The sequence below is a fragment of the Ciconia boyciana genome, chromosome 1 (genome assembly GCF_034638445.1).
Source record: "Ciconia boyciana chromosome 1, ASM3463844v1, whole genome shotgun sequence".
In the NCBI taxonomy this organism is placed as follows: domain Eukaryota; kingdom Metazoa; phylum Chordata; class Aves; order Ciconiiformes; family Ciconiidae; genus Ciconia; species Ciconia boyciana.
The window spans coordinates 63,326,874-63,352,232 of record NC_132934.1 but is presented as its reverse complement, the minus strand read 5'-3'; the positions used below and the strand labels follow the sequence as shown (position 1 = coordinate 63,352,232).

Here is a 25,359-nt window from a genome sequence, read left to right as displayed (position 1 = left end):
GTAAACAAAAATAGATGCTTTAGAGTGATGGCTGAAATAGGATAATTTCCATACCTGACAGTGGACTACAATGAAGGGAGATGGACTGTGCCACGAGCTCTGGGATTTTGCATAAATGATTGCTTTTCTGTGCCTTTTGTTCTTGCATAAAATGTGAGAATTTCCCCTATATCAGGAAGGCACCGAGGCTCCCATGCCGCATAAAACTTCTTCATTAAAAACTTAATGGCTTCTATGTAAATATAGTGATAATCCATAGTACAAGCAGTTCGGAATGGCCTGGTGTTTGGCCATGCTTACTGTTTGAAGTTAGACAGACACAACTTTTCTCCAAGATAACTTATTTCTGTTTAGTGAGAACAGGTCAGAGTTGTTTCAAGGCTTGCAATTTTATTTCTTTTAAGCTTAGAGGTGAGAGACTAAATGAAGGCAAGAGTATATTGCTCTAAATATGATAACAACATGGATGGAAGATTTCACTGATGCTGTTCCTAAATTAGAGGCACTTGATTTTAGAAGTCAAATGACAGATGAGAGAGTCCTAGCACTGATGGCCAGGAAGGATCAGAGCAGCTGGGTACTGTGCTACTGTCAGGTTATGTAGAATACCACACAGTGTCTTATTAAAATCTTTGGACTCTGATTTGGGCGGTGTTGCAACCAACTGTCTGAGCCTCTGTAAAATTAAGTACTAAACACATGTAATTACTCAACTTCAAGTTCAAGCCTCCTCCTGCCGCCAACAACAGCAAGTGCAGTACAGCTTAGGAATCTAGGTTTTAATAGTACAAAGCACAAACTCTGAACACTTGCACTTGCATATGGATGCTTTTGCATGACATAACCAACAAGGTCAGTGTGCAGCTACAGCAATGACTGGGCAGATGCAACATTTCACCCCTGGTAGAGAGGGAAAAGCCCACTCCCAGCAGCGCTGTCCTGTTTCCCCCCTGCACAGACTCTGTCACTTGACTTCAAGCCAATTCATGAAATGGGCAGAAGATTAAAAACCTACACAAGGCTAGCAAGCTGAACTGGTTCACCTTACAGCCCGATGAGCACAACAGCTAGTGCAAGCGAGGGAGTGCAGTGGCGTAGGAAGGAGAGGACTAACCCATTCCAACGGCTTTGGACAGTGACGAGCACCTCAGCATATTGTCTAGTTGCAGCTTAAACTTTGGCTCTTCTAAGACTAAGGGTCTGAAGCTTGTGATGAAATTTAGCATCTCTTATCACTATCTTTCTGATGAAAGAAGAGAGTTTAATGTTACTGTGATCATCAAGATCAGATAAATATTTTCCATTAGCCAAGAGTTGAGTCCTATCTCCCTTTAAAAATACAGTTTCCTGTGCAAACAGTTCACATGCTGAGCAAGTAATGATACATGTTGACTTTGGTCATAGTACCTTAAAACAGCAAATTTATTCGAACTGCTTAAGGAAATGTTGTATTTAAAACATCCATTGTCACTGTTTGCTGGTAACTTCAGTACAAAGATCAGGTACTTGTCTCAAAACCTTTGGTAGCATAAACAGTACCTTAGATGTGCACTTATTTTTTTAATTTATTTTAAAGCTTTATTGAAAATACCGATTCTGTCTCTTGAGCTTCTTCTTAACTTTTTTTATATATTCAGGTCTTCTCAAAACATTTCATCAATCAAATACAGAAAGAAAAGAGTTTGGCTATCTTGTCTGAGAACAAAAAAAGGTGGAATACAGAGCCTGGACTTGAGGGGGCATACAAGGCCACCTATTTTAAAAATGCTTTTATGGAAAAAAGCAAGATATCAATTATATATCCTCTGAAACAGGGCAGATGCTTAGCTATCCGCTGTCTCAGTCCTCAAAATACTGCCCTTATGTGTTGCAGGCTGTATCTGTCAAGTTTTCATGATACAATTGTTTAAAGAAATCCTTTCTGTTGTCCCAGCCTGCAGGGTCCATACTTTTATAAGATATGCTTTTAATGGAAATGTTTGATTTCACTTACTGTGAGCTTGCTTTAAACTTTGATTTGATGCTTACACAGCAACAACTCTGTAAATTTATACAAAATTCCCTAATAGTTAACAATGTATTCATTAAAGATATTCCCCCTATTACAATTATATGTAGCTTGCTCTAGATAAGTGAGTATTGGTTTAATTTTAAATCTTAACCAAAGATGTGTGCCTCCATGTAGAGTATCTTTCTCAGTCAAGGAAAATAATATTCTGTATACGTTGATGTAATCTGAAGTACTTTTAAGGCAATAATTTAAAGTCACTGTCTTTTGATTTTTTTCCCCCATGCCTGCCTTACACCTACAGCAAAAACACCTTTCTAAAGGTCCTAAAGGTAACTAAATTTCCTTTTTTTTTTCCTTCATAGAGTTGATGTAACTGAAGTTCAGATAGCCATAACAATGCTGCTCTTGATATCTGCATATGGTGGAACAGCAGTATGGGACTATAAGGTAAGTGTATTAAGTATTCAGAGTTCCTGTTGAGTATTCAGTTCCTGTTAAGTGTTCACAGTTCCTATGGTATTTGAAGCTATCTTGTGCAAGTACCATCAACACCTACTAGTTGTCTAATGTTCTGTTTCAGCTTATTGCACAAATGTAGGTTATTTTTATGTTGTGGCTAACTTAGATATAATGGTGTGACTTCCTATGCACAAATTTAGAGCTACATAGAGGAAAAAAGACCCCATCTGCCACATACAGACTTCTGATCTGGAACTAATACTCTGCAGATACTTAAGCTTTAACAAATAGTTTTGTTCTAGTTTTATTTCTTTTGTATGTTTTATTGTAAGACATACATTTCTGCTCAGTTAAATGATTTACAGGATACTTTATTTTAAAATTTAAAGATTAAGTGCTTTCAACTAACAAAACCATGGGATGAAGTTAGGGGGTTTTTGGTTAAGTAATCCGTATTTATGTGCCAATGGACATGTACTGATTTTTAACAGTTATGTCAGAGCCAACATAAATGTAAATATCTATATTTAAAGAATTGTTTTCTGTACAAAAGCATTTCCCTGTCTCTGGCTTTTATTCTGATCTTTAAAGATGCACTTGAGTGGACGGGATCAAAAGTATATTAGACTAACATCTTCATCCTTTCTAGGGTCTTTACTCAGAAATATATAGTACTGCTTGGTTACAGCACATGGAAGAGCTGAGACCCTTCCATGCTATTGATAACCAATGCAAATTAATCTAAATATAAACCATCAAGTAATTCAAATTAATCTACGAGTTTACTCAGCAATGAAGAAATGTTTAGCTAAACTTTGTTTCCTTTCCCCATCCTGCAAGATGGCTTTGTTCTATTTTCAAACAGCTTATTTTCATGTTGGAAAATAAAGTAGGTGCATTAGACTTTAATTATGATTGATTTTTCTTCAGTATCAAAATCTGTGGTAGTTATGCTGTATCTCAAAACAATCTATATTCAAAAATATAGTCAATGGTTTCAATTTATTACTACTTCTTTTTTTTAAATCCTCTGCTGCCCTTTGGAAGTTTCCTTGAAACTGCAATTGATTCTGAAAGGTAACTGTTTAATTAGAATTTGTATCTGGAGACTATTCTAAATGCAAAGATACAGCATACAAACAACATGTACCAAAACACAAAGCAGGCAGATGGTGTTTGTGTTTCCTGTGGTTCAGTATTGTGTTACCTGGTGAAATAGGGTACTGTTTCTTCACAATAGGAACTATCCTTCTCCCCCCTCCCATGCCTTGGTAATGCAGTAATCTGTGTCAAGTTTTTGCTTATGTAGTAAAAATATTTGAAGAACATCATAAGGACAAACACAGTAGGATTTAGCTGAATTTCAAGACAAGAACTTAAGTACTCAAAAGTCAAGTTTAAACATTACGAAAGAAATTCATCATCTCCTTAGTAAGGAAACAAATTCCAAACACTGTCCTCCTGAGCTTGTTCCCAGAAAAGCGAGAGTTCAAATAAAACAATTGTTTAGTAGGTATCAGTGGCTTTTCTAATCACCTTTTAAAAAAGGTGTTATCCTTAACTTTTAATATCTTTCTTTTGTTTTTCCTGCTAAGGTCCCTTTGGTGGGCTTAGAACTGAAGTTCTTTGCAGTTTTTGGCATACTGTGTGGAACAGCACTTTCTTCTTTCAATTACTTCCGTGTCATCTTTGGTGGAGGGGTTGGAAAGAATGGATCTACAATAGCAGTAAGTTGCTTTAAAAATCTGAACGAGGTTTGAATAACTTATGCCCATAATTGATTGCATTTCAGATGATCATAAGGATTTAATCTGTTTAAGCAGAAAGGCATATGAGTGTTGGATGGCTAAAGCAAAGACTTGTCAACCTTCTCTCTACCTGTTACTCTCTTCTGTCACAGGAACTAGCAATGAATTTTCTTACAAAATTGATTAGTGGTCACCGCAAAAGATACTAATAGCATTGGCATAATGCTAATGGACTTCCCTGAGTCTTTACAACTCTGGTTTTGTTTAGTGGGATTTGCAATACATACAAAATCTGGACCTTACTGTGTGACTGAAGCCCAAGACAGATTTTCTGTCCATTTGTATTTCAGGGAACAAGTGTTCTTTCACCAGGCCTGCACATTGGACTACTTATCACACTGGCCATTATGATCTATAAAAAGTCTACAACTCAGCTGTTTGAAAAACATTCTTGCCTGTATGTCTTGACATTTGGATTTGTGAATGCTAAAATCTCTCAGAAGTTGGTGGTAAGGAATCTTGTTTCAGTCCTAAACCTCCTAAAACTAAACTGGTTCTTGGCTTAACGCTTGCTGGATCAGTGGGCACTGCAAGTTTTCCCATTCTGCTCTGCCACCGTATTACCAGTTTTATTATGACCAAGACACTGAACTAGACTCGAGCTCCTACAGAGAGATTATATATAACACTGATGCAAACACATACTTATTGTTGAATGTATTGGTTAGAACTTTCAGTTTTGTTTAACTTACTCCTAGAAATATACTGTCTGTCTTTAACATCATAATGGTGGACCCTCAAGCCTTACTAACAGTGCTGTGACTTCTGATTTGATGATCTGAAATAGGAATTTACTTTAATCATTAAAATGAAGAGATAAACTTTTCTTTCTCTTTTGTAATTAAAAACCTCATCACTGGATTAAAAAAAATAAAATCTGCCTTACTACATATTTGCTAACAACAGTAGTCCAGCCAGCTGATTCCATCCCACCCCCCGGCATGACATTTTTCAAACACTAGAAAACAGGTATTCTACAGACTTCCTTGCTAAACAGGAGTTCACCTAGTGAGCTACTAACTTGGTTCAAGAGAGAGAATGCTGATAAGAAGACAGAGCCTTAAGATTGAACTTGAGGCAGTTCATCTATTCTGTCAAACACCTTGGCTCCCTTCCTTGTTCAGAGGACCCCTGGGTCCTCGTAACCAGCAGTCATCACTGTATGTATGTCAACTCACTCATTGGCACTTCTGAGCAAACCATGTCTGCCTTGACGCTTTAAACCATGTCTGCCTTGACGCTTTATGTGTAGCTTTGAAGATAGCCTGCTCCAGAGGCAAATCTGTAAAGGTAGTGGGGAAAGGATTTCGTGGGTTTCTCTCTCACAGTTTTCTGATACTATTTCAGGAGGCCTTGTCCTTCAGGCACTCTGGAGCAAGGAAACTGCAGTAAAAACTGTAGGCATACACCAGTGGCATATCTCAGCATATCAAACAAGGATACGAACTTCAAAAGAACAAAACAGGTTAAAAAAAAAAACCTACACAAGGCGTGACCATGTATGAGGCCCAGTGGACATGCACCAAGGTCTGTGCAGTTTGTGTGGATGTGCCAGAGCTGCTCTGTGGGCACTAACCCTGCATAGCTGTTGCACATCATGCAGATGTGAGCCAGGAACTGCTCCCTGCAGCAGATCCCTTTTGCAGGAGAGATGCATCCTTAGCTGGCTTAGAGTGGAAGCCTTTGTCAGCTCTCTTCTGGATGTAAGCCTTTGTGGTTTGTCCTGTCTTTAGACTGGGACACTCACAGGCTTTTCTGTGAATTTTGCTGCTCAGCATAGAGTTGAACAGTATTTATGTTATGCTAAGAGACCACTTTGTTCACAGGAACCTCTCAGTACTTTAATCATAATTGCCAAGTATCCACAAGCAAGGAAGCAAGGAATGACAGGGTGATTTCTTATGGCAAACTTGGCACCTAGTCTACTTTCCTTCTGCCATTTTTGAGCTTCCTGGTATGGACTCTTCATACATCCTTTATTAGGTCTCCAACTTCTTACAAAAAAATGCTTCTGCCTCGCAATTAAAGGTGAGCTCAAGTTGTCTCTAAGAATGCCAGTATGGAAGGATGAAGGTGTGTGGGGGGGAATAGACTCCCTCCCTCTGCCCCCAGTAATCTCTTGGTCATTCTGTAAAGCGTCTCTGTGCATACATCACTGTCTCTACTAAACAATGAAAACAAGTCTTGTCACCTAAGCAAAAGCCTAGTTTCTAGTTAGCTTTTGGCTAAGTAAAGCCAAAATTTTCAAGTTAGACTTGAAAACAACATTTCAAGTGAATAGTATTCATTTTCAGTAATACACTTGCATAGTCTTACCCTTCAAATACAGCACTGAAAAAATAAAGAGTAGGGAACCCCTGCAAATAGCTAAAATGCACTGATATGTATGTAACTTACAAAAGAACATTGAAGGACGTGTATGCATTTCCTATATAATAAAGTCAACGAATACCCACTGATAATTGAAATAGCTGCTGTCACTGATTGAAGTGCTATATATTGATTGAATAACCTGGAAAGAGGTTACTTGATCCTTGGGAAAGAAACTGTCAGGGAGCAGCAGGCCCTGAAGCATTTGCAAAGCCCTTGGCCTGCCTGCTGATTGCTTCCTAAAAACTGCGGACAGCAGGCTGTTGCTGGGCAAGGATATCATGCTGGTTTTCTGGTAGTTACACTGATCTTGCAGTCATGCATTTTTGTGTGTCTCTCTCTTTTTTTTTTTTTTTTTAACATAGGTGGCTCACATGACAAAAAGTGAAATCTGTCTTCAGGACACTGCGTTTATTGGGCCAGGACTTCTGTTTTTGGACCAGTACTTCAACAGTTTCGTTGATGAATATATTGTTCTATGGATAGCATTGGTAAGCATTTTGTTTTATACTTTTCATTTGGCGCATACTTAAAGGAATGGGTGGAGAACTGTCCCTGTCATTCTGCTCTGCCATTTCTGACTTGCTCAGATTTCAGCTATCGCTGCTGGAGGGAGTGCCAGGATACCATGTAAACATGTATTTTGGGAGCTGACTGCCTTTCTTTCCTTGGAACAGAGATGTGAAAGTAAATTTACAGATCTCTCTTGTAATTATGCTTTAGTTCAGGTGGCTTGTTTAAAGTTATTCTGCGAACTGCAGACTAACCTTTGTTTATCAGACTTCGTGTTTAGTGCCGTTTGTTTTTTGGGTTTTGGGGTTTGTGGTTTCTTTTTCTTCTGAACAGGACCACTCTATCTGTTTTAACATATCTATATGTTAAAATGCTTGTTAAACTTGTCACTTGGATAGATTCTGATTAAAGTATAGCTGAATTTATAGTAGGGACAATTTTAAAAATACTTGTGGTGTTTTTTTTTTTAACCTGTTCTGTTTTGTTCTTTTGAAGTTCGTATCCTTGTTTGATATGCTGAGATATGCCACTGGTGTATGCCTACAGATTGCTGCTCATCTTCATATACATGTCTTCAGAATTTCATCTCATCAAGCTCCTGAACAGGTTCAAAATCATAATGACTGATTAAATAGGTCAAGGACAATAGGAGAAGCAGTTAGGGGAATGCTGAATGAAGCAGCCTCTCTTTTTTGGGAAGACAGATTAAGCTTTTCAAGAAAACAGTTTTATGAGAAAGTTAATTCTATCCCAGATATTACCAGATGTTAGAATTACTAAATACAAATCAATACTTTTGAACCAGGATTATCAATAATTTTGAATCAGGATGTATTCCCCCCTGTGTTCTAGACATTGCAGCTGTTATTTCATACCATGAATACCACACTTGAAACTTCTGCCATTTCCTGTTAGGTTACCTTAATTCTGTACTTCTGGTCTGGTGAATGTAGACTGCAAATCAAGGTGCTACCAACCAGAATGTGAAGAGGAATTTCATTTTTCCCTAAACCAAGTGACTAATCTAGCATTAGTTTCTAAAGTCTTCTTGAAACTGCTGTGAATTGGTAGTCAGAGGTATCAATGAATACAGTACTGCATTATTAAGACTGGTAAAATGAGGCATCCATGAGGGAAAACTACTGCTTAATCTCTGTTCTGGTATTTCTAAAGAACAAGCTACTGGCTCAGTAGGATGAAGGTAGTATAGCTCAGGAAAATTTTCTTCTATTTCAGAATACTGTTATGAGTGCCTTTAGGATTCATGCATTCTCTAGTATCTAAGTACATAAACTACTGTTACTAAATACAATTGTAGTTTGCATTTTCTTTCAAGGCCATTTCTGGTTTTGTGGTCATAACAAGGTTTGCCTCATTGTACTCCATCATTATCTAGACTATAGGTAGTTGTGTACTTAGAGGACACTAACTTTACCTATCCTAACTTTTATCTGTAAACTGCACAAGTGAATGACAAAGCTCTTTGATAAACTTAAATGACTGTGACTGACCGTGACAATGCAACCCACCCATATGTAATTCCCTCTGAACTATGTTTGCTATCACTGTGTTCATCTACCTTATAATCTATCTATCTGACTTGTCTTGTAGCTATCACCGTACTTTATCCAAACAAAACTGCATGAAACTAAACCCTAATGTGTAGTAAAACTCTCCAAAACAGAAAGTCAGGCCCACTATCAGCCTTTCTCTTTCTTTAAGAACAGACCCACTGGCTAACATAATGTGCCTAACTGAAGGGCTGCTGTTGTCATTAGAGAAAAGCTGAATGAAAGTAGCTTATTATCTGTATGAGCAAATCATGACTGGCACACAAACTCTATAAGCTCAAGCTCCTTTAAACAGGTTCTATTTTAATATGATTTTTGTAAAAAGCTGTTGAATGTAACTGTCCATTACCACTTTCAGTTGCTGATACGTAGCTGAGCTGTGAGTTCATAAAGTCCTTCCTGAACTGCACAAAAAGAATGCTATGGTTTGTTTTAAAAATATTACCACTGCAGCTTCCTAGCTGCACATTAATTGAAAAAGATTTCCTGAGGTGTTCAAGGAACTTTAAAAAGTGGTGTGTTTTCTGCTAAATTTGGGGGGAAGAAAATGCTATCATCTACCACACTCCTACCTAAGAAGGATATACTGATACACTTGAGGGATAACTATAACTAGGACTAGCACTGTAAGTGACTAATATCAATTCCAAATGAATCCTACTACTCCTGTTTGATGCTGGGAAAGACACAGCATCTACACGCCAACTTAGCCTGAACCCAGGCCATGGGCAAATATAAGAAAAGATGGTAAAGACCATTTCAGTCTTGTGAATACTATCAACAAATTAACCACCTGATGAAAAGACAGGCAACTTTTTTTAGAGTGAGAAGGATTGGTTCCCCAGAATGCTCAAAAATGTGTCATGTAGTAGTAGGTATAAGTAGTTTTAAGGATATGATTGATGTATGTGGATAAGCAGAAACTAATGCAGAAATCAGAAAACCAGAAACATGAGGCAATACTAACAAATAACCTAGTATTGCAGATAGGAAGCAAAAGCTGTTAACTGTATTTCATAGCATCATCTAATTATCCTTAGAGGGCTGAGACTCAGCAGCATAGTTGCAAATTAGCATAGTTGCCTGTTACCCACCAGAGGTCCATATTGCCTCATACATCATTCTAGCAATGTAACTTCTGTGTTTGCTCCTTCCCTGACTCCCTGCAGACGCAGAACAAAAAGAGCTCCATACCAGTTGCAACCTAATAGCTGAAGTTTCTGTAAGTTAGCCATCACTAATCTGGCTCCCAGAACTGAAGAACCATCATGAAATGACTTGATTCTGAACTAAATATGCTAGTAAGCTGAGGAGAAGAATCTTTATGGACTGGTTTTGAAATACTTTGTTATGAAAACATCACATTTGTGCGTGTGGGTGTGTGGATGGTTTTTGTTCTATCTACTATTGTATTAAATCTAAGCATTAAATATGTTAGGAGCTACCTAATTTGTAAAAGTGGATATTCAGACATAATGTTTTTCTGTAAAAACAGACTGCAGGCAAGCTGAGCCGACTGTTTAATTTATGCTGATTTACTGTAATGAGATACATGAAAGATAAATGCTTTATCCTTAAAACTTAGGCCTCCCTAAATTGCTAGTCATTTGGAATTGCAAAAAGTAATATTCCATCTCAAAGGCTTGTAATAACTTGTACTAAATAAATGAGCTAGATTACTTCTAGCAGTGGTTCTACAAGAACTATATACCCGAAAATGCATAATGTTTAATTATGCGTACTTGAGCAGGTGTCATATAAAGCTGTGATACTCAGCTGATCATTCAACTAAAGAAACCTGCTTTTTGGACAAATTACAGCAGGTCATAAATCTCTTGTACTAGTACAAAGATATTACAATGCCTAGCCTAACAAAGGAGTTAACAAAATTTACTTTAATTTACCATAATACACATCATTAAACAATCTTACATGAGCTATGTCATACTCTGTGAATTTTTATAACTGTTGATATGTCAGCAGACTAAATGTTGAAACTATGAAAATCTTAAAGTCTGCAGCTTGTGAAAAATGCTTCTATTTGCACAACGTGCCTGAAGTTATTATGTAAAATCTGGGTAATTCATTTTTCATCAATTCTGCCCATTGTTACAATTTGGCATTATAAAAAGTGAAACCATTTAAACAGTCCAATGCTATTTAAAGTGAGTATTGAGTCGTTAAAGATTAATTGGACAGACAGTAAATGGTTTGGGGTCCATACTGCCCCCCCATGTACTAAATTTAATAATATACATTCTTACAACATTATCAGACACAAGATTAGAACAATCCATGAAAGCGTTTAATAGGAACTTTAAAACATTTAAATCTTAACATACTTCTCTATGGCTAATGCCTATACTTGTATCATGTTACTTAGGTACAAGTTGTTTCTCCATTGAGCCATCAGAATAACATGGACTGAAGAGACTTGCGAACAGTTGCCATCTCCTGCTGTTGCTGTAACAAGAAAAGGAGATAATACTGAAAAAATGCCATATCAATATGATTCCTTTGAGCTAATTAAATGAATGTCAAATGACTTTTTTATGGAATGTTCTATTTTTGCATTTAACTAACTTCTTCATAGATCTGATACTTACGGTGTCCATCATGATCTTCTTCTGCAACATAGCCATTTCTTTGCGAAGTTCACTTTGTGCACCAGCTAGAAGATTTTCATTGCTCTTCTCCAGCTCTTCCATGCTCTGAAGTTAAGGATAATCTTAATTCAGAACTGTTCAATGTCGAAGGGTTAATTTAAAACAAACAAACCAACCAACCATTATTCAGACTACAGTTTAATTTTTACAGCAGCAGTGGTCACTGACAATTGATTAGTTTTGTCATGAACTTGACAGACAAATCATACAGGACTTCATACTCCAGTCTACATTCCTGTTCAAACAATATAGACCCTGTGAAGGAAATGGTCCCCTCCACTCAGCATCTGTGAGGTCTCAGCTAGTTATCCTGCATTTCAATAGAGATGAGAGTTCTACAAGAAAAGATTAAACAGCCATCTTTAAGGAATGATAGGGGTTTAATATTATGACAACTCTGGAGACTTGAAGTAAGGACTAGAAAACCCGTTAAATTTCCTTCTCTTTGCACACTTCTCCCCAGATAAGCCAAGTAAAGCTTGCTGGTTATCCTCCCTTTTGTATATACAGTTATGCCTAACTCTATGTCTGTAGTTGCTATTTTCCTTTACTTGTATTTAGTTTTGCTTACTTGAGGCTTGATTTCTACCTTTTGATCTTCTTTGAGGAGAAAAACCGAAGTAATACTTGACCTTCTGTTCAGTTTTTCATCTTTGATGAAGATGTTTTTGACATTTTGGAATGGTTATTATTTAGTAATGCTTCTGTAATATCCTCTGTCAATTTCAACTATCTTAAACTAAGAGTTGCTCTATTTCAGATTTATTTTTCGATGCTACCAGACTTGAAAAAAACCAAACATATCATAACTAACTGAAATTTCAAAAAGGGACCAGTTAGGTAATGACTTGAACAGAAATTAAGGTTTGTCAGAAACTGACAGACTTGAATCCTCCCCCTGTACTAGTACGTACGGGGGGCCACACAGCTGGAAAGCAGCTTGGCAGAAAATGACCTGGGGGTCCTGGTGGGCACCAAGTTGAACATGAGCCAACAGCGTGCCATTGCAGCAAAGGCAGCTAATGGTATCCTGGGCTGCGTTAGGAAGAGTGTAGCCAGCAGGTCGAGGAAGGTGATCTTTCCCCTCTACTCAGCACTGGTGAGGCCACACCTGGAGTGCTGGGCCCAGTTCCAGACTCCTCAGTACAAGAGAGACATGGACATCCTGGATAGAGCCCAAAGAAGGGCCACAAAGATGATTAAGGGACAGGAGCATTTCTCTTACGAGGAAAGGCTGAGAGAGCTGGGACTGTTCAGCCTGGAGAAGGCTCAGGGGGGATCTTATCTATATACATAAAAACCTGAAGGGGGGGTGCAAAGAAGAGCAAGCCAGGCTTTTGAGGTGCCCCATCACAGGACAAGGGGCAATGGGCACAAACTGAAAACACAGGAGGTTCCCTCTGAACATCAGGAAACACTTTTTTACTGTGAGGGTGATTGAGCGCTGGCACAGGTTGCCTAGAGAGGCTGTGGAGTCTCCATCCTTAGAGATACTGAAAAGCCATCTGGACGTAAGTCCTGGGTAACTGACTCTAGGTAGCCCTGCTGTACCACCTGCTGTCGGGACCAGATGACCTCCAGAGGTCCCTTCCAACCTCACCCCTTCAGTGATTCTATGGTACTGTGTCTCTGCATTCATTACAAAACCAATCATTTAGGGTACTTTCATTTTTCTCACAGTTTAGATTTCTAATACCTTACTTGGAAAAATAGTGGGGGAAGGAAATTCTGGGAATAAAGTGTTTTGTTCTTAGTATAAAATGACCGGGAAAAACTACTCTTATTTTTTTTTACCAAAAAGTCAAATTTTTGAGTAGTTGTACTCATAATCATTTTTTGTTTGCTGTCTAGTACGTTAGCTACTTTGTTAAAAAACAAAACAAAGCAAAACACACCACAGTTGATCAGTTTGAATCGTCTTTAAAATACATTATCTCTGTAAGCACTGTCAAAAAAAATGGTGTTTGTAGGGACTCCGAGCAAATGCAAAAACTATGCATAAAGCAACAGGAAAGTTCAATGGGACTGATTACATAACCATCCAGCTGGGCCTGTTTTCACCATAAATCATTATTTGTCAGATTCTTCCTGTTGACATTTTAGTGAATGCTTGCCTTGAATACCAGGTTACAGAAAGGAAAACCCTTTCTAAGGAATGTTGCTTAGGAAGAGATGAAGGGAGTTCTAACTGGGCAACTTTAAGGGAATTACAATTGGGTTTCTTTAAGGGTCACTTTCCTTGCATGAAGCAGCAATAGCTAGAAAGGTTAATGACAGAAAAAAATTGGTATCTAATTCTCATTAGGGGGATGCACCTGCCAGCAGTAATGAAAGCAGTAAATGGCAGCCTAAGATGTATTTTCAATAGATTGTCAAGTTTCACTTTTTTAAATACATACCAAAAATCTAGGGGAATAATTAAGACAAAATCCTGATGATTTAACTGACCTATATAACTTTTAAACTGGTACAAAACTGTGTTCTGTTTACAAAGTATGCTCTCAGGGTTATGGTTAATATTTGAAACAGGTGAGCCAGTCAGATCCCTGTGAGAACACATTTAACTAAATCATTTATTAAACAGATGCCATCTGTATGCATGTATAGAGAGAACAAGCCATGTTCTCAACAAATAAGGGAAAGATACTAACATGAATATTCATGCAAGGCTGTTATTTTCCTTAAATGAACCTCAAATCTCTGTATTTCATAAAGGTTGAACTAATACAGCTTTCTTAAGTGATGTGATGGGGATCAGCTGCCTTCTAAGAAGAAAATTTACTGTACCTTTAAGAATTGCTCATAGAGTTGCTTAATGGTTTTCAGTCTCTGACTTTGAACTATTCTTGCCTGTTGAAAAACTTTTTGTTGCTGACGAAACATATTCTGAAACAGAAGAAAACAAAGAATCACATTAGTTAACCAAAAGCACATGGACAGCAACACTAAGGTAATTTGTCAAAATCAGAAATTCTGCCTTCAGTGGAAACTGGGTCATACAATGTAGATCTCTGCCTGGAGAGTTATCCTTGTTCTTACTAATGAACAGAAGACTGAAGTCTAGATTAAGTCCTGAGTCACCTCCTGAGGTCCCTTTCAGCCTGAATTATCCCTACAAGATCCTATGAGGATTGCTATCCAATGCAGTTCTCAAGTGTATCCCAGGGAAATGTGCTGCCTAGGGAAAAGCAAAACTTGCAAATGTGCTTGGAGTACAGCACTATCATGTGACTACATTCCATTGCATAGCTCGTATCCCCTTTCAATCATCAAATTCTCATACATTTATTATATGCATGCATATTTTTAAGTAATGCATGCTGAAAGACAACTACTTTCCTTTACTCATTTGTTCCCTTAGCCCAAAGACTATAGATGCACAAAATCAGCACACATCTATCTTCTCCATAAATGGTCTTGGCTTTTCTCAAGCCACATGCTGGCCTAGGGCATCACTTGCTGCCATTTAGACACTTGCAATAAAGTTTATAAATGCATCCCTCTTCACTTTGAAATAGATCCCAAAATGTAAACATTTACAGTTTGAGAGCCACCAAACTTGAATGAATTTTTTTAATTGAGGCAAACAATCCTATGTTTATTTAAACTACAGAGTGTTTTTACATTTCTGCATTCTTGAGTGTCTAAACAACAGTATTCCCTCCTTGTGAAAATACCGTGAAACACATGCCACACTGGAAACCCACCGCTAGTTTTTCTTCCTGCTCCTCTGCTTTCTGCACATCTACATCCCATTGCTGAAATAAAGTGAGGAACTGCTGGGAGAACTCATGATTGAGCTTCTGCCTATAAAGAGACAGTAGCTATAAGTATGACAAATGCTATGAAGAATTACAAGGGAAGCTGAGGTTCAGCACACACGTGGAGCAGAATAAAAGGATCTGGCATAGATAAAGAAACAGGTATTTTGACATCTGGCCCTAACTGAATACTGTATGTTTTGAAAAAGTGAACACCCTCCTCCCCTCTCCCCCCTGCTCTTTCTCCCCCACCCCACCTGGAGTGAATGTGAATTATATACATACAAGGAGACAGCACTCGTACACAAAACTCAGGTTAAAAAAAAAATTAAAACAACTTTTCTTCCTAACAATGTCAGGTTTTCTGAGATTTACTATGTTTTTCTAACCCAACTACAGATCTTGCCTTTAACACAAGAGGTTTATAATGAAAAATTGATTAGCTCATTATGCTCTAGTTTCTCTATGTAAACTTGAATTTTGTCAATGCACCAAGACAGATACAGGTATTTCTGACTTTCAGTTTTTAGCTGTCTCATTTTTTCAATTTGCTCTACCTGTAGTATCAGATGTAGTAATTAAATATGCCTTAAGAGGTGAGAGGAATGTTGTGTAGGGTGAAAATTATTTACAACGTGAAAATGAAAATTATTTTCTTTCTTAACCAGAATGGTATAAAAACTTTACTGAACATTTTTCAGTTTTCAAGCAGGAACAGAAAATTCCAACTGAAGTGGAAAAAATAAAAACATTGGTTTAAAAGACAAAAATAACATCAAAGGTAATTTTCCATAAAGATAAAAGTAAAACCAGCTCTTTAAGCTACCTTGCTCTCAAAATGCCAAATCTTAAGTTTCTCCATTCAAAAGAGAAAGCACTACGCTAAACTATTGCTGTCAATTTAACCACGTGGACACAACTGCAGGCACCAAAAATGGAGGACCTGAGCAGGTATTTAACTAGTAGATACAACCACTTGCTATTTAACTGCAAGAAGATGGACCAACTATTCATGCTGTGACACAAAAGGGAATTTGATTTCACAGGTTTGAAAAACAAGCGTAAATGTTACCTTTGCTCCTGTTGTGTTTTCCAAACATGTTCAATCTTCTGGTTACTGGTTTTGAGTGAGGCTTTCGTATACATTTCTAATCTTTTCCTCTTAGCTAACAGAGCCTTGTTAATGTCAGCTAAAAATCAAAGAATATTTAGAAATTAAGCGTACCAAGATACATCGTGCCTTTTATTAAAAAATGCTGATGAGTTACGCTTTGGAGAAGTGAACAAGGTGTGTTCTAATGGAAGGAAACTAATGTGATCTGTGTTCCGGGCTGCTGTGTTTAGTGTCCCTCCACCTGCTATTGGCACTGGTGTGAGTGCTGCTTCCCTAAGCTCCCTATACACCCTAACTGACATCTGGCCTGTGGAATTGCAACTGCTCATTGCCCAGCCCCACCAACTACTCTAGCATCTTCTTCGAGTCCCACCTCTCTCAGGGGCCAGACCAAATGGGACCTACCATGATGTGACTCAGCTTTAGCTTCTTTCATTCTGGGTATGGTGTCAGACTGGCTCTGAGCAGACACACACAGTGAACAGAAACTCCTGTGGTTTGAACTCAGAGTAGCTGCAGTGCTTCCATTATGTGGATTTAAATCAGTTCCTTACACACTGTCATCGTGTGTTCCCCTACTGATTATTATGGTCCAACATGCACTTCTAACACATCATCTATACAAAAAGCACACATACATGCTTGAAACACTAGAAGCACTATCCAATCAGTTCACACTGCCTATCTTCAAACCTTGTACCTGGACATCTCACAGTCTATAAATTCTCCACTCAAAGCTAGAGATACCTTGCACAAACCTGACTTGAGTACAGACATTTTGCTCTTTTCTCTAGTATCTAATGATGATTTAGTCACACCATCAAAATCCTCATTAGTTTAGCTGCATGACTGCAGTGCCAACTCAGAGTTTCCAGACCTTCAAGGAATTTAGTTACGCTTGACACTTTTAATTTTTTTTAATAGAAAAACCACACATTTCAGAGTAATATTCAAATTACTCAGATTTCAAAAATAAAGGTAGTATGTGATTGTTATCACTGTGAACACTGAATGAACGAATGACACTATTTTTCATAGTTCAGATAGACTTCGTAATTTTTAAAAAGTATTCAACTCAATATGTTTGTTTCACTTTAATTTACATTTGGAGATTTAACAAACAAGTCACAGCTTAAGGTTAATACAGCAATTTCTTTTCCTTTGCACTGGAGGTTTCAGGAAACATCTGTCAAACCTCTCTCTAATTCGCTGAGGCATCTGCCCCTGCTAATGCCAAACCTATTATTTTTGAGCAGACAGCATCCTCTCTGATCCATTCATTTTCCTTCCATCCTATTTTTGAGTCTTCAATAACAAGCAATCCTAGCTTTTTAACACTGAAATCCTCCTCCTATCTAGACTGCTAGATCTACAATAGCATTCTGATATGTACCTTAACAGCAAAAAGTCTTTAATTCATACATTAAGGAATTCCTTGAACTCCTCTTTCACCTCAAGATTTACATGCAAGTAATGACTGTGTACAGCATTTTCTTGCACATACAATGAAAGTATTAACCGGCTATTGAGTATGTAATACAGGCATTAAGATGGTTTCCCTTCCTTCCACGGCTTTCTGATGCTTTGTTACACTGTGATGTGTATTATAAATTCTTCACAAGTGAAATTTGTTTTTTCTCTAACCTGTCAGCTTAGAATCTAAAACTCATCTGGAAATTTAACTATAAGTAAAGCCATCTGAGATCTGATTATGACTAAACTAAATCCAACTAGGTGACATGCATAAATCTCTCATCACTAGATGACTGGCATTACTTACCCTCATTCTGTAGCTCTTCTAGAAACTTGTACTCTTCTTCCCAACTGCTGAACTTCTCTTTTCTACTGATTCCCTGTTCTCTAGATTTCTGAAGGTACAGAGTACAGACTACTCTCTAGCTCATTCTGTATCGCAACTACAATCTACTTCCAAAATTCGTTCTCTAGAACTATTTGTTCTATTTAGCTGCTTATATTACTATTTACATGCTCATTTCTCATTAAGTCTTGCAATCCCCAGTCTCTTCTACCTCATTGTAACAACAAATTGAGTAAGAGCAACAGCTAACTCACATCGTCCCTTTTCTCTACAATATAATGGCTACCTCTTACACCTGATCTTAAAATTGAAATTTATAAAGCATTCGTACATCTTTCCCTTTTTCCTTTGTAATTACCTACACTAATACTTACATCTCACTTGATATGCAGTTATTCTCTTCTTTCTCTTTGCTCTACTTACATATAACTTTTTTCTGAAAACTGGCTTTTTTCAGAAATGCTGAAAAATGCTACAGAGACTGGTCATTTTATGTAAATCTTGAAAGTTATTTTATGGTAAGGAATCACTGCTAATTCTGCAACTTAAATATGAATTGTTTTTTAATTTATTAGAATGTAAACATACTTACCTCCAAATCTTTCCAGCATATTCTGTACTTCACCCCTACAAAATAGTGTTGAAAATTTTTATTTGCTCGTTTTCTGACTTTAGAATACGACTTGTTGTATATGCTTAAAACTAATTTTATTCATGTGCCTATTACTTGTAAGTAGTGAGAGAGCTGCTACTGCCAGATAAAAAAATTGCTACAAGATAACAAATGAACTCCTTTTCTCCTCCTTCAAGAGGTCTCTTTTTTAGACTAATTTGCTGGGGTTTTTAAAAATTTACTAGAATCTATTAACTTACTCCCTGGTAAAAAGGCAGTATTAGGCATTTAAAGGGTCCTGAGTAAGAGAGGACAGTAAATAAAATTGATCATTCCCTATACAAAAAGAAAACACAAAAGGTATTTGGAACATCAAATAAAAACAAGTCCTCCACAGTTAGCATGACCACCACAGTAAGAAAAATCCCAGACAAATAACATCAGGGTTGTTTTTACAACACCTTTAAGATGATAACACCAGTGTGTAAGGCAGTGGTACAATAACTAAGTCCAAAAAGGGACATGGTGGGCAAAGAAAATGTTTATCTTGTTTTTAGATCACGTTCTCTACAGGATATCACTTTCTTTTTTGAAGAGGGGGAAAAAAAAAAAGGAAAAAAGTATCTTCAACTCAACAGCTATCATCTTGCTAAAAACTATGTCAACATACACTTTATTACATTTACACTGCCCATAAATATTGAATTTCATAAGATTTATTTGTAAAGAGAATTTCTTTTTCATGCAATAGTTGGATCACTTAAAGTACTGTTAATATCTTCAAGCAACTAAGATCAGAGGGAAAAAAATAATGAAATTATCAACAACTTAAGATAAAACTTAAACCATCTTTTGAAAGAAACAAGAATTTTAAGAACTCACACAAATATATGAATTTTTAATAGATGTTCAAAAGTATCTACAAAGAAACTGCAGAATTGCTCATTTTTAAATGTTACATTTTCTCTTTTTACCTACAACTACCATATCATGTCACCTGATTTTTGAATCAGATGCTAAAAAAAAAAAAAAACACAAGCAAAACAAGCATAGCGAATAACTGAAATTGGAATCTATTTAAGACTTGCTTATTTTGAGGGGAAAAAAAAAAAGAAGAAATCCTAACCTTACCCCATATCATCTGGAACCACATGAGTAGTCACCAAAGGTCTTTTCTTTCCGTGCTTGTCCATTACTGGTGTTTCGCCTTAATACAAATTTCAAAACGATTCATAAAAGTATCTTGTTTTGTGGGGGTCATTTGAGTTATTAGAAGTGTAATGACTTTCCTGTAATGCCACTTCTCTGAACATGTCTCATGGGTCTCATTTCCCATCCATAGCACATGCAGCTCCTAAAACTCTGAATCTGGAGTTGACAGATGGTGGTGAATTATTCTGCAAGGCTAGATTTGAGCTCACACTGCCTTGAGTTCCTCTAGACTTGTCTCAACCCATTTTAGTTTCTCTGTCTGCTACTACACAATCACACCCAACTCACAATATAACAATCATCAGAAAGGTAAAAATAATCTAAAAATTGAAAAAGCCCAATCTGTAAGAATTTCATTTTACTGTAAAATAAGTACTGATACTGTGTACTCTGATCTTTAAAAAAGAAAAATCACGGACAGATATTTATATTATTTCCAAAACATAAAAATCCTTGGCTGTCAGATTTCTGTTGGGAGGGAAAGGGGCAGGGAAGAAATATAGACTGAACAAATGAAGAAGGGGAGAAATTAAAGAGAAACAAACCCAGAGATAACTGCTGAAAGACAAAAATCCAGAAATGGAGTTACATCAAACTTTACAAAAAACTATCAAGTGATGAATGAGAACTGCATTTTTAAGCAAAGTCCACTTTTTTATGACGCTCCCTCAAAATTAAACAAGAATCCCTTGGTTGACTTATTTTCTTTTTTCCTCAGCTTTCTCTGCTTCTTCCTCTTTCTTTTCTTCGGTTCAGATTCTTCCTGAAGTAGTCTCAACCCTTCCAGCATTAAGACCCCAACTACCCTACCCGACTCAGCACTCCATACAAGCAAGCAGAGTTCTTCCTCTGTTGTATCCTGATCTCACAATGTTACATGCAGCCAGGTGATGGAAGGATATGGCATTAAAATAAGGTAACAAAATCATGTAAGAAAATCCTACTCTATTAAAGACTCCACCTATAATTTTAAGACATAATAGTGCACTATACAGAGCTATTCTATTCTCTTCTCTTACCAATCAAAATGATACAAGAGACTAGCTGTCACAAACATGAACCATGCTTGCTCAGACACTTGCTAACACACAAGTGTGTCTTCACTTCTATTCATAGTCAGAAATATTACAAACTTCACATTTAAAAAAAAAAAAAAAATCATATAAGCACCTTCTCTAATATCTTCCTCTGATCCACTCAGCTCTTTTCTTTCCTCCTGAAAGTCATAGGCAGGTATGGCTTGATCTTCCTGTGCTGCTTTACCAGCTTTTCCTCCATGCTTTCTTCCCGATGGTGCCATAATGGGATCTTCTTCCTACTGAAACGGTATGTTGTATTTTTTTCATCACTTTCCCCACAATACTTTGAAGATAAATATGTTTTCATGCATACATTGACCTGTTATGGACACCCCTGTAACAGTCTCCACCGGTAAGGATATTCAAGCAGTCAAACCATTTTAGTTTTGAGCCAGGATTACTCATCAGTGTTTTTTAAGAACAGGATAAAAAAAAAAAAAAACAACAGGGCTAGTAGCTACATACTTGATTCTGCTGAAAAACAAGGAAGTAAATTATGCACTTTCTTAAGGTGCCTGCCTGCTCGGCTTCCATAATGTTTATTATGTATTTTGTCATATCCGGTACTGCATTCCAAAAAAGCTATGGCAATATTCTATTTTACAAAATACAGAAGTGCTAAACCATAAAGAACAATCTGATTCTACAAGCCATCCCACACAAGACAGACAAATATACACACACATATGCCATTTTTAGAAATCCTGGGCAACTTTCACTTTATTATCTTTATTTTTAGCTATTATGCCTCTGCATTCTGTAATGTAACAAATGCAGTTTCTGTATTTGTAAATGTTTTACAAATACACTGCCCTCTTAAAAAAACACTATTCATTACTTTAGTAATACTAATTTTTATATATTCTGTGTATTTTTATAAATATTCAAGGAGTAAAATATCTATTTAGAGGGAAAAGAGCATAGTTGTAAACATTAAATGCATGAATGACAAAATAAAATCACTTTTTCCTTAGCACTTTATCAACAACAGAAATAATATACAAATACAATGGGAAATAACAAGCTACTGAATCCTTGCTGAAATATTTCTTCTCTTGTTATCGTTGTCTGATAGCAAGAGGTATGAAGCATTTCAAGTTAAATGTCACATAACATATACTTTTAAAAATCTTTAAAAAATAACAGGATTACTTGGAAGACAGAAAGAATACAGAAAAAAAATCAGCTTTAAGTATCCTGTTTTCCAAACTGAGCAAGAAGTGACTCAACAGTGGACAAACTTCTCATTCTAGATGCAATTCAACACAGCTAGAAAGATCAATAGGTTTTCCAGAAGCCAGGGCAAAGATAGGTCTGAAAATTATGGTCACACACAGAAATTGAGAACTCCAGTAAAGATCTTTTGAATTTCCAGGACTGTGAAGTCCCCCCAGCATTAACAGCTGCTTCACACACCTGAGTTTCCCATTTCTGTTTTTTGAATTATTTGTCCATAACTATGAAAATATGTTTTTTAAACCACATATTACATGGATATATACAACATTATCACACTAAGCTACTAAGTAAGGAACACTGCTTTTTAATACCCAGCTTTTTCTGTAGTTGATGCTTCTCTATATAGTACAAAGTGAAGATTTTTAGACAAGTTTCTTCTAAAAAAAACCCAAAACCTCTTTAAATTATTAATTGGAAAATCAAAAGCTCTTGCATTAAAATCATCCTCAAATGAGACAAAATTTTCAAGACTCATTCTGCTTTTCAACTACTGCGGCCGTTGAAAACATGACTTAAGGAGGAAAGTACTGGTACAGCATCTGGCTGTGCATGTCTCAGTGCTGCCAAACAAAGCACTTCAACTTTAAACTGCAAGCACGAACAGGTATTTATTTACATATATTTTATCTCACATACAGGCACCTTTCTTTGTGCTGAAAATCAGTATACAAAACAGAACTCCCCAGTCCCTCCAGACACTGCAAAACAATCTTGCCACCTCATGACCCCATACAGCCTTCACCCATTCTGTGTAGCTACCTGCTTTAGCCGACTCAAGTATCTTCAGTCCACAGTTGTGTATTTAACAACGATTTTTCAGAGAAACTCACCTGCTTTTTTCATCCTGACCAAAAAGATGTGAAATAAACCAGTATTTGTGTGAATCTCCTATGTGGGGCTTTTCACTATGGGGGCCCACCTGTTTCTACCTCAGAGCAGCAAGGGAGACTTGGGCCCGCACCACACCACTGCTACAACAGGCTTCGAGGGGAAGCCACTGGGGTGTCAAAGGCTGAGGGGCACAGCGGTGTCCTAACCCTGTTTCTTACTCTCCGCCCAACCGCCTTCCATCCCTCTATCCCTGCCTCTGCCCTGCGATGGGCTCTTCTCCGCCTCACCCCCACGCAGCGCCCACCACGGCCGCCGCCGCCTCACACGGGGGGGACCCACCAGCGGCGGGGAGAGAGGGCGCCTCACACCCTCCCGCAGGCGGGAGGGAGGGAACACTGCTTCGCCCCAAACCCCTCACCCCCGGCGGCACCAGAGCCTCTCGCAGCCCTCACGCTCCCTCCAGCGCCCCCGCTCCTCTTCTAGGCGAGAGAGGCAGACGGGGGTGACGGGACGCGCTCCCGCCTCAGCAACTCCCACCACCGAGGAAAAGGCGGGAAACAGAGCGGACCGCACAAAGGGGAGAGGGCGCATGCGCAGTAGCACCACACCAGCCCGCCGCCAGGGGCCCTGAGGAGCGGTACCTGCGGTCCAGGCCGGGCACGCCGCGCTGATTTAGCATTAAATTCATTTAAACCTCAGCTACCTTAATCCATTTTGTTTTTAATAGAAATGGCTTCAATTTCTCATTCAGACAACAAAAAGTCTGCAAAACAGGTTGTTACGGTGTATGTAGGCTAAGGTTTGATGCCGAGGGAGGATGTTCTGTAAGTCAATGCAAACTGGCAATATTTCTCCAGTCAGATTAATTTTACAAACTATGTTTTATGTTTCAGATTTTTTTACTGTTTTCACAGGAGTTTCTGTCCTCACCCAGTCAAGGTGTTTCGCTCTTTCTTTATGAAGACCAAACACAAAAGCTAAATTAAAAAAAAATCCAAGCACTGTTTCACTTTTCAATCTTCCCATTAACCTCAACCATTTGAGACATTTTACTTAGTATTTCCTTAACTAAGTTTTAAGTTTTTACTGGGTCTGGCTGGGGTGGAGTTAACTGTCTTCACAGCACCCCGCATGGTGTTGCATTTTATACTGGTGACCAAAACAGCGCTGGTAACTCCTGTATTGCAGCGCTTTCACTTTTCCAGTTCCCTCCCTCATCCCACTGGCAGGAGTGAGCCAGTGGCTGGGTGAGTGCTTAGTTGCCACCACAATACTGTTCTCACATTATCTTGCTTCCCTTGCTTGCTTTTTTTCCAGGTACCATGCTCACAAATTTTAGCAGTGATTTTCAATGGATGCTTCTCAGTAAATTTATGCTACATCTGAAGTTAAACAAAATGCTATTAACTTACCCTCAGAACTGCTTAAACAAAAATGAATTGCAGTGACAGCTGAGCTACCTATGCAAACTATTTATACATAACTTCAGCAGAAAAACTGCCTTAAAATTTCAACCAAGTTATTCCAACTATTTTGATTAGAATGCCAAATGTTAGTTTAAAAAAAAGATCCTAGTCAAACTTGAATGTATCTAATAATAGTTTGAAGTGTAAGAAGCTATCAAAGCTTTCTTGTATTTCTTGAAATGTCTCATTTTCTGCTAGTCTGAAGTACTGTAGATTTAAACTACTTATTTATATTCTACATTTCAGCATAATATATATTGTAGCATGAAATATAACCTTAATAATTAAAAGTGCTTGCATTTTTAGAATGCTCAAAAGTTTGATTCTACTTTGAGAATCCATTCATGCTTCAAATTAATATTAAATTATTACTGTTGGAAGTTTTTAAAGGGAAAAATATGAACTTTTAACATAAGGATTTATACATATTAATGGCTAATTTATCAAATGGGTGAGTTTTGGTTTACTTTAAAACAGAAACAGACAAAACTTTTATATCATTTTAGTTAATTTCAAAGCAAACCAAGTATCTTACAATACATATGCACATACATTTTGTACATCATCTGATTATAAAAATTAATGCTTTTTTGAATACTGCTAATACAATTAACTGAAGATACACCACCAAAAATTTCTGCTTGAAAAGATTCAGTATCCTTTCCCACATGAAACCACACTATTCTGACGTCTCCACAAAACACAGGGCCAAACCCTGTTAAATTTAAAAACACCAAAGCTTCATATGTCAGTACAAATATTGTTTTCTGAAGTGAAACACTGCTTCCATACATCGCTACATTAAAACAGTTTGTTACCCATTCATA

At 37.5% G+C, this 25,359-nt stretch overlaps 2 protein-coding genes across 11 annotated transcripts in view; one reads left to right on the top strand and one right to left on the bottom strand.

The window, feature by feature from the left end:
* Positions 1-11,278, top strand: part of CHPT1 (choline phosphotransferase 1) — a 23,736-nt gene extending 12,458 nt beyond the window's left edge. The window contains exons 4-9 of one of the 7 annotated variants that reach the window (XM_072871646.1): positions 2,374-2,458; positions 4,066-4,197; positions 4,569-4,727; positions 7,014-7,139; positions 7,657-7,767; positions 11,116-11,278. In XM_072871646.1, the coding sequence (XP_072727747.1) occupies positions 2,374-2,458; positions 4,066-4,197; positions 4,569-4,727; positions 7,014-7,139; positions 7,657-7,767; positions 11,116-11,160 (658 nt within the window). In that variant the 3' untranslated portion in view covers positions 11,161-11,278. Of the gene's footprint in view, positions 1-2,373; positions 2,459-4,065; positions 4,198-4,568; positions 4,728-7,013; positions 7,140-7,238; positions 7,597-7,656; positions 10,846-11,115 lie in introns of those variants that run through there. The other 6 variants (XM_072871656.1, XM_072871674.1, XM_072871639.1 and 3 more) reach the window with 6 other exon arrangements.
* On the bottom strand, positions 10,987-25,359 carry SYCP3 (synaptonemal complex protein 3). Of its 4 annotated transcripts, XM_072871727.1 has the most exons (10): positions 23,406-25,359; positions 22,995-23,079; positions 21,088-21,232; positions 19,837-19,912; positions 18,685-18,719; positions 16,232-16,349; positions 15,106-15,205; positions 14,186-14,284; positions 11,339-11,443; positions 10,987-11,195 (listed from the first exon to the last, which is right to left on the bottom strand). In XM_072871727.1, exons 3-10 carry the CDS (start codon positions 21,215-21,217, stop codon positions 11,142-11,144), a joined length of 717 nt encoding a protein of 238 aa, XP_072727828.1. In that variant the 5' UTR covers positions 21,218-21,232; positions 22,995-23,079; positions 23,406-25,359; the 3' UTR covers positions 10,987-11,141. The 4 variants fall into 4 exon arrangements, with proteins under 4 accessions (XP_072727828.1, XP_072727817.1, XP_072727836.1 ...); XM_072871716.1 differs by having other exon boundaries at positions 21,088-21,235; positions 23,066-25,359; XM_072871735.1 differs by lacking the exon at positions 22,995-23,079 and having other exon boundaries at positions 23,406-23,417.